This window comes from Bidens hawaiensis, unplaced genomic scaffold (genome assembly GCF_021521415.1).
Source record: "Bidens hawaiensis isolate Kalapana, Puna unplaced genomic scaffold, B.hawaiensis_p1.1 tig00001016_1, whole genome shotgun sequence".
Classification (NCBI taxonomy): domain Eukaryota; kingdom Viridiplantae; phylum Streptophyta; class Magnoliopsida; order Asterales; family Asteraceae; genus Bidens; species Bidens hawaiensis.
Genome location: NW_027491059.1, coordinates 1,926,287 through 1,939,187, shown reverse-complemented (window position 1 = coordinate 1,939,187; position 12,901 = coordinate 1,926,287). Strand labels below are relative to the sequence as shown.

The 12,901-nt window shown below is 36.4% G+C and overlaps 1 protein-coding gene across 2 annotated transcripts in view; it reads right to left on the bottom strand.

The window, feature by feature from the left end:
* The window catches only part of LOC143551563 (V-type proton ATPase subunit C-like), a 131,499-nt gene that overhangs the window by 114,135 nt on the left and 4,463 nt on the right, over positions 1-12,901 (bottom strand). The window contains exon 11 of one of the 2 annotated variants that reach the window (XM_077041974.1): positions 12,483-12,602. In XM_077041974.1, the coding sequence (XP_076898089.1) occupies positions 12,506-12,602 (97 nt within the window). In that variant the 3' untranslated portion in view covers positions 12,483-12,505. Of the gene's footprint in view, positions 1-12,389; positions 12,603-12,901 lie in introns of those variants that run through there. The other variant, XM_077041967.1, reaches the window with a different exon arrangement.

The following is a 12,901-nucleotide window of genomic DNA, read 5'->3' as shown; positions in this document are numbered from 1 at the left end:
TTGTTCATATAATAACCGAATTCAAATCATAGTAAATAATATAATGTTCGTTTTGCTAATATCCTAATAGCCTCGATAACGTTTTTTCTTCAAGTCCTCGAGTCAACCTAAAGTCAAACCTGTAACATTGCATAAATAGATTTTGTCAACACAAAGGTTGGTGAGCCATTTCATAGTTTTTGAACAATAGATATATAATATGAAATTCCACAACTTGTATACAAAACAATAAATAATAGCAACAATTTAGATAAATGAAATCGTTAATAAGAATACATTAACGACACCTTTCTATAAGGGGATGCCAAATATACTCGGATTTTGTAAGAAATCGTTAATAAGAATACATTAACGACACCTTTCTATAAGGGGATGCCAGATATACTCGGATTTATGAATCAACCATCCAAAAGCGGTAAACACATTAGCACTCAAGCATATAAGCATATAATCACCAAATCGAGCATTTATTTAAGTAAAGTATACAATAAAGTTTGTGGTTTAAGACTCAAGTATAAATCATTTGGATTTGAATAAGTTTGCAATGTCACCTCCAAAATATAAAAGAGTGAAAACGGGGGATGAAAGTCCTCACATTCAAGTAATAAACTTGAAAGATTTGATGATTTGGAGATTAACCGGAACGATGAGTTTAACGAACGAAGCCTAAAGGAGAAGAAGTCTTGTATTAGAAAATTTGTCTTGGAAGTCTTTAAACGAAAATAAATGTAAACAATTTAAAGTTTAAGGTTTAAAATGTAAATATTTAAGAAATTATAATAATAGTCCTTTAAAAATGTAAGTTTGCTCAAAACCGGGTTAAAGTATCTAGCCCTTAATTTTACTCAACCTATGTTAAGTAATAAGGTGGGTAAAAATGCAAGAAAGCAAGTCCCTTTATAATATAGATACTAAAACGGGTTGTAACGAGTGTTCGGGTGGTCGGTTCGGGTCTTGGTGACTTGACCAAACCCAAAGTCAACTTTCCCAAAATAATAAATGTACGAGATAACTCAATAAATCTTAAAGTGACTTAACCAAGTATGTAGTTCTATTGTTTTAGAACTAACAACGTCCGTTAAGCGAGTGTTCGGTTTAATCGGTCCAAACTTTGTTATAAGATCAAGTTGGATTCAACATTCCGAGTACTTTGTGAAAATAATTAAAATCAGTTTATAAAGTATTTTTAAAGAAATATATAAGCTTTAATGGTTAAAAACACACTTGTGTGTCTTAAGCGAGTAAACTTGGTTTAGTTTGGTTTGGTTTGGTTTTTATCTTGGAATAAGGCCAAGAATGGTTAACACATGTCCAAACATCATAGAACTTGTAAAATAATTTATAAATAATAATACCAAAGTTTTACATACAAAAAGTCAACAACAAAGTCTTTAAATGAAAGTTCGATTTCTGGTTCGGATCTTGTTTCGGGATAAGACCGAGGTTAGATTCTACAAACCCATAACCATGGAACTAATTAAAACGATTTTAGAAACTCAAATCTTACATAAAACATGTTTATACAACTATTTAAATAAACTAGTAAACAAGAGTTCGGCTTCCGGTTTGGAGCTATTTACGGAATAACCGAGGCTAGTCTCTACAAACCCATAACCATGGAACTCAAAATGTAAAATAGAACTAAGATGAGCAGAAGTTAAACAAGTGTAACAAGTTTGATAGTTAGATGCGGAAAATATATATAATCAAGGACTACTACGAGTCCTCCATGTAGCTTTGTCTTATGGGCCGGACACTTAACCGACCGAGACCGGAGAAATGCCCACCGAATATACAAAGGGTGCTATTATATATATGTTGCATAACAATCTTCAAGTATAAATAAGTGTTAACAAGTTGATTATAATGTAAGACTATGGTCAATTTGACTTTGGAAAGTCAAACTGCCAAAAAAAATATGAAAAACACCTTTGAATGCTTGAGAATTGGAAGAGAAAGAGATGAATGAGCAAGGATTAATGAAGGGGATATGGGTGTATATATAGGGTGGGTTGAAAGGGTCAAGCATGGGGTGTGATATCAAGGTTTGCATGCAAGAGGGGTCAAGACAAGTCACAAAATCACAAAAAAAAAAAACAAAAATGGGGCTGCTGCTGGTCAGCACGTCGGTTCGCGTCCGGAAGTTCGTTTTTTATGTATCTTGAGTGTTTTAAGTCCGTTTTCGAATCCGTACAGGGGTTTTTCAAATTAGACAGCGGGAATGTTTTAGTAACATAAAATCCAATATTTTATATATTTGAAATGTTCGGGATATAAATCGGGTCGGTTTATAACATAAAAACAAATACAAAATAAATACCATTTGACCCAAAATCGAGGGATGTCACAGAATGACCAACTGCTAAAAGCCTTCTAAGTGTACAACAACCCTAACTCAAAAGATACATCATGCATACATTAAAACTGGAAAATATAAGAATAAAATAAGTTTCTTGTGTAACTTGTACTGTAGGGATAAGAAATAACTAATTACATTTCAAACAAAGAAATAAATTAAGGTGCTTGAATTGAAACATTCATGTTTTTTTTTCTTTTTTTTTAACTAAAATTTTGATATCTTTTACATATTCATGCTTAATGTGGTAGTGTTTACATAAAACAAGCAACAAGCTGCGTCGCCACCCATTTTTCGAAAGCAAAACTGTGTTTTTTAAAACTATATTCATAGGTTTTAAGGTAATAACATTTATAAGAAATTTGTTTATCACGTTATAATACATGCAACACAATTGATTAAGTGGTTAATCACTCATTCTTATTGCAACTAGTTGTATTCAAATATATACTTTTTCTTTATCGAATATGTTCTAACATGGCTGATCATGTAATTGTTATGGTTATATAAAAATACAGTAAGACAGACGTTGATTCAAAATCACGAATGTGCTGAGAGCGAACAACGCGTTTGTACAATGCACCTTGTACGTTATGCAAAAGATTGTTACATAACCACCAACCCACTATCTTATTAAATCATTAATACATTAGGTATAATTGTTTTATAGGTTTACATAGTTCTCAGCATAAAACTGATCGTTAAAAGAATGTGTATACATTGCATAATTATAGACATAACGGTACGTAATTGTGTACATATGTTGGATGCGCATACAAATATTGAGCGTAATTATATACAGACTTGACACGCATAGCAGAAAAGACAACTCAATAGAGATTTAAATATATATATGACACAATTTGAGCATTTGAATAGTACTTTGAACTTGCCGACTTCATGTTCCAAGGGACCTAGATCCCCACCACAATTTACATACAAATGGACAAGCAACATATAACACACCAACAATCAAACTTTTTTTTGATAATCAAATCATGTTTTTATCAAATAAATACAAACAATTATAACTAAAACTATTCATATTGAACATAAAGATATTTATGCAACATGGAAAAAAGAAGACAATAACTTATGTCTTTGTTACCGAAACTTGAAACTTATACGCAACAACTTTCATTTGCAACAAATCAACATGTAGAGCAATCTCACGACATGTATGGGGTCGTCGTTTGATTCACTTGTCTCATTCTATTTGGAATTTATCTGTTTAGGTTTTCCCCACACTCATTTATCATCTATTGACTTGACTTTGGTTTACAATTTTATAAAATGTCAAAATCCAAAAGCAGCTTTAGGCATGACCGAAACCACTCACTAACGATGCTCATAAGTGACTAGTTGCGGGTAGGGACCGGCTAACCCCATCCGAAACCATGTGGTGAATTGTCGATATATGGGTACGTTTGTTAAAGCGTAAGGTACAAACCAATTTAAGCACATGACACGGGATGGGCAAGTGTTTGAGAAAGTGTTTATAAATTAAATGCAACACATTATGGAGCAAAAGTTGTGTTCTAAAAAGTAAAATGTGTATGTTTTTATACATGTGTAAGTTTGTTTATAGTCGCATCATCTTTTAGAATTGTTTTTCTACTTTTGAAATAGTGAAGTGCAAAACATATGTTTTAATATAATATTGGGAAAGCTTCATAGGTAACTAAGTTTAACTATTATTATAATTAGTTCAGTTATTTCATTTTTTCTCTAATTAAGTCACTCAAGTTTCATATGATGATTTAGTCTTATGTTTGTTCATCAGTTTAACAGGTTATCGTGCGTACATAATTTCCAAATATAAAGGTGAGTTTCTTGGTTTATCATTTATGCAAATAGTCTTATTATTAAATCATTAAAAGGTAAAAGTCTTGAGTTTAATCTAATAAAATAATTAAACTTGAAAAAATACCAATTACACATCAAAATATTTAGAAAAAGAGAAAAAAATACCATGTGGACATGGTAACTTGTTAAACATGTAAAAAAACTAGAATTACAACATAAGTTAACTTGAATACCCTAATCGGAAAAAAAAAATAAGTGACCTAATTAGTTGCATCAAATTGTAACTATGACACATGACCTTTTTAATTATGTTACACTACTTTTGTTACTATGATGCACAAATTTCTAGCTATCTAATAAACACCGCTAGCATACAAAATTCGATACATCATAGTTATAAAGAGTTACAAATATAAGATGATGCATCATACCATAAATAAATATGGTGCAACAAGAGATCATAGTTATAAAAAATAATGCAATAGATAGATAAGAGAGATCATGCACTCGAAGGTTATGGTAGTGTTTGGTATGCAGTATATGGTAGTGTTTGGTATGCAGTAATAACAGGGGAATGGAATGATTTATTACGTGGGAATGAAAATAGTGTTGTTTGTTTGCTCAATGAAATGGAATCATCCATTACACATGAAATCTCATTCCATCAAAATCATTCCTTCCCACCCCCCTTCTTTTTTTTCATTCCATTCCTCCTTCACCTTACTTTCTCAACAACACCACCACTTAACAACAACCACCACCAACACCGCCGCCACCACCATCATCTCCACCTTACTATCAGCGCCACCGCCGCCGCCACCATCATTGTTGTAACCACTGCAACCATTGTCACCGTCTCCGTCTGGCCATCATCGCCACCACGACCACTGTTGCTGCCTGACCACCACCACTTAATCGCCACCACCGTTGACGCCATCCTACCATCACCATCACTATCAATGCTACCATCGTTTGACCACCACCACCACCACAACCATCGGCCATGTCGCCTGACCGCCACCACCGTCGCCATTGTATTTTTTTATTTATTTTGGAAAAAAATATTATTTTAAGATAGGAGTGCTTTTATTACTTCTAATTCATTCCTACAATCTTTTTGGATACCAAACAACATAAAGTAATAATTCATTTCATTCATATAGGTTAACCAAACAAGATAAATGAATGATAATGATCCATTTCATTCTCTTATCCATTCCATTCTTTCTCTCATTCTATTCCCTCTTCATTTCATTACCTCTAACCAAACATACCCTATATGAAAGAAAATGATATAAAAGAGTAAAAGACCAATGACAAGAATATGATGTATGATGTATCATAATATATTACATAATTCAGACATCCCATCAAACACCTTCTCTGTGTTCTTATAAACACATGGCTTTGTTTGAAGTTTTGAGATGAAGCTTCAAACAAATATGAGGAAAGTTAGAATTAAACATTATTTGTTGATCAAGAAACAAATCAGATTTCTAGAATATTTCACTTTCGATTTCCTTCTTCGCCTCGTAATTTGATTACTGCATACAGTGGCAGAGACCGTAACTTAAAGGATGGTAACATGTGCTTTAGGATATGACGACATGTTGGTTAGCGATGCCAGCAACCATAGGTCCAATATTGAAGGTTACAAATAGGATGAAGGAAGACGAGAAAGTTAACGGTAAGACTACGGGGTATGAGCGTCACTCACCGATTACTGCAGTTAGAGCGTGGCTATCTCACCTTCACCGTGGCAGCCACCCACTTGCAGTAACCGGTTTCCATATCTCCTAGTGTAAGAAGTGAGGAGTTCATATCCATATCTTTCATGTTTTCGTGTCTATGATTCAAAGTCCTATAATCTTTCTTACTCTTTAATATGTAGTTTAAAAACTTTATAATATCATATTTAATTCTTAGAAAAATGAAATATATCTATTCAAAAATACTTAGAAATTTATAAAGTTAGAATTTATTCAATAAATACAAATTATAATCATCATCATCATCGTACTCAGTATATCCCACAAATAGCAATGCTATGGTAGGGTCTGAGGAGGGTAAGATGTAGACAGCCTTACCTCTATCCCATAGGGATAGAGAGGCTGCTTCCGGTGAGACCCCCGGCTCGATAGTAGTTTTGAATCAAGCCTTGGACATAAGACACATAACACTCAATCATCGGGACACCGGCTGATTGGTGCATGTGCCCTTGTCTTTCAGCTATCAACGCCACCACATGATGTCTGATTAACCTTCCGCCACTTTTAACGTTATTTTCACGTGATTAGTAAAATAACGTCAAAATTAGTGCAATTTTACTTTTGCACTAATTTTGACGTTATTTTACTAATTTTGACGTCAAAATACAAATTATAATGTTGGTATCTTAACATGCTTTTTCTCGTATTTATGTTTTTGCATCATATATCAAATTGGATTTGGATCAAATACAAATTAAATTAACGTGTTAGCTGTGATAATCAAGTAGTGTAATTATTTATATACTAGTGTTATTACACTACGATATAATTACATAATTACAGTACTTGTAAATATAAGTGCACTACTTGATTTTCACAGTTAGCACGTTAATTTAATTTGTATGTTAACTTTTCATATAAAGATTATATTTGCTTTTGGAAAATGAAAATATAGATTATAAATAATTGATAGGAGTACATTGCGATTAGAGGTGTTCAAAAAAACCGGTTATAGAACCGGTTTGGTCGGTTTAACCGAAAACCGGTTAATAGAAAAACCGGTTAGACCGGTTATTGAACCGCCGGTTAGTACTTCGGTTACTCATTCGTGGACAAAAACCGGTTATTGAACCGGTTAGTAAAAAAACCGGTTAAATTTAAAAACCGGTTATTAAAAAACCGGTTAACCTAAAAACCGGTTAACCGGTTAACGGTCAAAAACCGGTTAACCTAAAAACCGGTTAACCGGTTTTTAGGTTAACCGGTTTTTGACCGTTATAAAACGGCCATATGACCGTTTGGGTCCTTTTTTGCCCGTTTTTTCTTGATTTCTAGCCGTTTTTTTTAACATTTTACCCCCACAAACAACTATATATAGTTTAGGTTGGGTAGGTTAGCTCACACTCGATTATACAACTCAACTAGCTCTAAACGTTTATTTCATACGCGATTATTTTGTTATCTCACACTCAATTATACCACATTACCACTCCATACGCTCTTATTTCGTAGTCGTTTATTTCATACTCGTACTCGTTTATTTCATACTCGATTATACGCTCTTATTTCCGATCCTCGCCGCCATGGCCAAAGATTTACTAACGGTCCAAGCTTCCACGGTAGCTTCGGAGTCTGCTTTTTCTGTTTCTGGCAGGGTTATATCGATTAGGAGGACTCGACTCACTGCACCAGCTATAGAGATGTCGATTTGCTACAAGGATTACTTGGACTCTTTAGATAGGGCACAACATCAACGCTCACTCGAGGGGGAAATGGAGTATGAAGCGGGCTTGTATGAAGACGAGGTCAATGAAGGACACACTCAACCAATGACCGATGAAGAAGTCGCGTACGACGATTACCTAAGAAATAGCTCGGGATCGGGTAGCGAAGAAAATTAGTTAAAGAAACAGCAAACATGGAGGCAAATCATGAGTAAGAAACAGCAAGTTGTTCATGTAATCGTGTCTAAGCATTCTTTTTCCTAATATGTGCTCTTATTTACTTGTTGATTTGGATTTTTCTAATTTAGTTAAAGAAACAGCAAACATGGAGGCAAATCATGAACAAACTGCGATTGGGAACAACAGGAGCATCTGCTAGTTCACGATTTAATGTTTGTATTTTTGAGTTAAATCATGAACAACAGTTCTTGGCAGAGATTTCTTCAGTGTTAATGATTTAATGTTTGTATTTTTGAGTTACGAATATGCGATAACGATTTAATGTTTGTATTTTTAATGTAAAAACTATAAATGAAAGTTATGTGTTTTTAATCTTTGGTTTGTTGAAAACACATTCACCAACACACACTCATACTCATCTTCCAAGCAAAGAACCCTAACAACGAAAGCAAAGAATGGCTTCGGTCAGTCCGTTTTGCCTTGTAGTTACCGGTTTGTTTATACTGTGAAAAAATAATGGTCTTCATTAAGTACAAAATATAAAAAACAAATATTCGTATTTGAAACCGCGAAATTTAAAAAAAAAAAAAAAAAACCGGTTAATAAAAAAAACCGGTTAATAAAAAAACCGGTTTATTAACCGGTTCTAACCGGTTTCTAAACCGGTCCTAACCGGTTAGACCGGTTAGGGTTTTGACAGAAAAAAACCGGTTATTAACCAGTCCGGTTATTAACCGAACCGGTTTTTTTCCGGGCAAAAAAAAACCGGTCCGGTTAATAACCGAACCGGTTTTTTTAAAAAAACCGGTTTGTGCACCTCTAATTGCGATGAGTGAAATCGTACCAAATAGTATTTTAATTGGGAAAATTCTTAAAATACCCTTTTTTGGTGAGAGAAGTCTCAAAATAGCCCTTTTTCCCTTAAAATCTTTTATAATTTGGACTGTCAAGACGCATTGGGAAAAGATAAAAATAAAGACGAGATTTTGAAAGAAAGTCAAGTAAAAGACGAGATTTGGGGAAATAATATCGGTAAAATCCAAATTATTTGTAATCTTTGAGCAAAAGTTCAAATTTTTCAAAAATTTTTTTACTCAAAAAAACCGTCTTGAGAGACTGTTTTTTTATGTTTCCTATCTTTCCCGTCCAAATTTTCAAATTCTTGGAAAATTATATTTTTTACAATTATACCCCTGAACCACCACCACCACCTTGAACCACCATCATCACGGACGCTGTCGGCCCCACCCCATCACCACCACCGTCACTACCACCATAGCCGCCTCCACCACCACCACCGTCACCACCACCATAGCCGCCGCGATCTGTAGGAAACAAGGCATGCACCCAATCCATCATTGTTGTCCTAGGGTTTGCGAAACAGCTGAGCTGGATATCCTTCTTTGCCACAGGTCCGAATGACCTTCACTGACGCCGCTATTTCTGGATCGCCGGACGGTGACGGGCGGGAGGTGGCAGATCGGAAACCTGCTGTTTCATTCCCGATCTGTAGGAAACAAGGCATGCACCCAATCCATCATTGTTGTCCTAGGGTTTGCGAAACAGCTGAGCTGGATATCCTTCTTTGCCACAGGTCCGAATGACCTTCACTGACGCCGCTATTTCTGGATCGCCGGACGGTGACGGGCGGGAGGTGGCAGATCGGAAACCTGCTGTTTCATTCCCGATCTGTAGGAAACAAGGCATGCACCCAATCCATCATTGTTGTCCTAGGGTTTGCGAAACAGCTGAGCTGGATATCCTTCTTTGCCACAGGTCCGAATGACCTTCACTGACGCCGCTATTTCTGGATCGCCGGACGGTGACGGGCGGGAGGTGGCAGATCGGAAACCTGCTGTTTCATTCCCGATCTGTAGGAAACAAGGCATGCACCCAATCCATCATTGTTGTCCTAGGGTTTGCGAAACAGCTGAGCTGGATATCCTTCTTTGCCACAGGTCCGAATGACCTTCACTGACGCCGCTATTTCTGGATCGCCGGACGGTGACGGGCGGGAGGTGGCAGATCGGAAACCTGCTGTTTCATTCCCGATCTGTAGGAAACAAGGCATGCACCCAATCCATCATTGTTGTCCTAGGGTTTGCGAAACAGCTGAGCTGGATATCCTTCTTTGCCACAGGTCCGAATGACCTTCACTGACGCCGCTATTTCTGGATCGCCGGACGGTGACGGGCGGGAGGTGGCAGATCGGAAACCTGCTGTTTCATTCCCGATCTGTAGGAAACAAGGCATGCACCCAATCCATCATTGTTGTCCTAGGGTTTGCGAAACAGCTGAGCTGGATATCCTTCTTTGCCACAGGTCCGAATGACCTTCACTGACGCCGCTATTTCTGGATCGCCGGACGGTGACGGGCGGGAGGTGGCAGATCGGAAACCTGCTGTTTCATTCCCGATCTGTAGGAAACAAGGCATGCACCCAATCCATCATTGTTGTCCTAGGGTTTGCGAAACAGCTGAGCTGGATATCCTTCTTTGCCACAGGTCCGAATGACCTTCACTGACGCCGCTATTTCTGGATCGCCGGACGGTGACGGGCGGGAGGTGGCAGATCGGAAACCTGCTGTTTCATTCCCGATCTGTAGGAAACAAGGCATGCACCCAATCCATCATTGTTGTCCTAGGGTTTGCGAAACAGCTGAGCTGGATATCCTTCTTTGCCACAGGTCCGAATGACCTTCACTGACGCCGCTATTTCTGGATCGCCGGACGGTGACGGGCGGGAGGTGGCAGATCGGAAACCTGCTGTTTCATTCCCGATCTGTAGGAAACAAGGCATGCACCCAATCCATCATTGTTGTCCTAGGGTTTGCGAAACAGCTGAGCTGGATATCCTTCTTTGCCACAGGTCCGAATGACCTTCACTGACGCCGCTATTTCTGGATCGCCGGACGGTGACGGGCGGGAGGTGGCAGATCGGAAACCTGCTGTTTCATTCCCGATCTGTAGGAAACAAGGCATGCACCCAATCCATCATTGTTGTCCTAGGGTTTGCGAAACAGCTGAGCTGGATATCCTTCTTTGCCACAGGTCCGAATGACCTTCACTGACGCCGCTATTTCTGGATCGCCGGACGGTGACGGGCGGGAGGTGGCAGATCGGAAACCTGCTGTTTCATTCCCGATTTGCCTCTTTGACGTCTTTCTCTGCCTGGTTTGAAAAAGGATGAGAGAGAGAGAGAGAGAGCAGAAGACGTGTCTGAAGATGAAAATGAGACTGTGGGAGTGAGAAATGTGTATGTCAAAACCCATTTCAAAATTTAATCCAAGGCTATGGTGGCAGTGACGGTGGTGGTGATGGGGTGGGGCCGACGGCGTCGGTGATGGTGGTGGTTCAAGGTGGTGGTGGTGGTGGTTCAAGGTGGTGATAGTGGTTTAGGGGTATAATTGTATAAAAAATAATTTTTCAATAATTTGAAAATTTGGACGGAAAATGTATGAAACATAAAAAAGCAGTCTCTCAAAACGGTTTTTTTGAATAAAAAAGTTTTTGAAAAATTTGAGCTTTTGCTCAAAGATTACAAATAATTTGGACTTTACCGACATTATTTCCCCAAATCTCGTCTTTTACCTGATTTCCTTTCAAAATTTCGTCTTTATTTTTATCTTTTCCCAATGCGTCTTGACAGTCCAAGTTATAAAAGATTTTGAGGAAAAAATGGCTATTTTGGGACTTCTCTCACTAAAAAAGGCTATTTTGGGAATTTTTCATTTTAATTTAAATTTTTGTTGGTACAACTTATATGAAATTGTACATAGAATCAACTTTTATTGATTTTCTAGCATTTTACAATATACACGTTTTTTAAAATTATTAAACACTGTTTATGAGTTCACTCACTTAAACGATTCTCATTCACAAATAAACTCAAACTAATCTTAATTATAAAACCATATCCAACCCTACCAAACCAAAGTTTTCACAATTATTAACAACCCAACCTTCACTACTTTTTATTAAATAAATAAAATTTATAATTGTTGTTTTTTTATTAAAAGTGACTAGAAATATAAAAAAAAATTCTTTATGTAAAATAAACAATATATATTTAATATGAAATTATTAAAAAAATAAAAAAATTCAGTAATGATTAATATTTATTTTATATTAAAAAGTATATTTTTAAAACAAACTCTGTTTTTTATAAAATTTATACCGATGTGTTCAAAAAAAAAGTTGAACAAGAGTATGTTTTTTGATTTTTTTTAAAAACTTAATCATTAAAAGTTATTAGAAAAAATCAATACTAGAGCTAAAACTAATTATTGTAAAAAGAAAAAAGAAAAGAAAAACATATCCATTAAGATGATGACATGTGACAAACCCATGATCGCAAACTAGTTTGGTGCACCAACTTGCACCAAACTATTTTGCCATATATTATTGCTTTTATATTTTTTAATTCAAATAGTGGGCAAACCCATGTTAGGTGTGCCAATGAGAGTGGTCTTAAAACCATAGTCAAATACAACAGCAAGTTATACTAAAAATAAACAAGAGTGTTACAAAATTATGTTCTTCCAAATAGATGAATACATCTCCAGATGGTGTGTGGTACTACAATAATCAAACACATAATACACCAAGGCTCCTGGCTAAAATTGGTATAAATATTACCTTATAATATAATACACAGAATATAAGCATAACCTTATTCAGCTCTAATAAAGAAGACAAGAATCAACACCGGCCACCAACCACCACTAAAGCTCATATGAGATTAATGGTGAAGGAGACGTACGGGTGAGCATCAGCTTCACCAGCCAAGCCGCCCATGCTTCCGTCATCCTCAGTTTTCCAGAACGTGCTGCATTAATAAATTACCATAACGACATTAACTGACATGTGGTCCTAAACCAAAACAACATTAATTTCCAACGTAAGACTAAATGGTCCTAGAAATGTAGTCATGATGAACCCCCATTATTATTTTGTTCAGAAGTGGTTAAATGGTCTGAGGCGTACCCTGCATCTATACACAACTAATGAAATTTTGGACCATTATGTCATAACATCTCCAATGTAGCATGTAGCACATGCAGAATCAACTGTTTGTTCTTTTTCTGCAGTTAATGAATTTATGATGCCAAGAGAATTAATATGTAA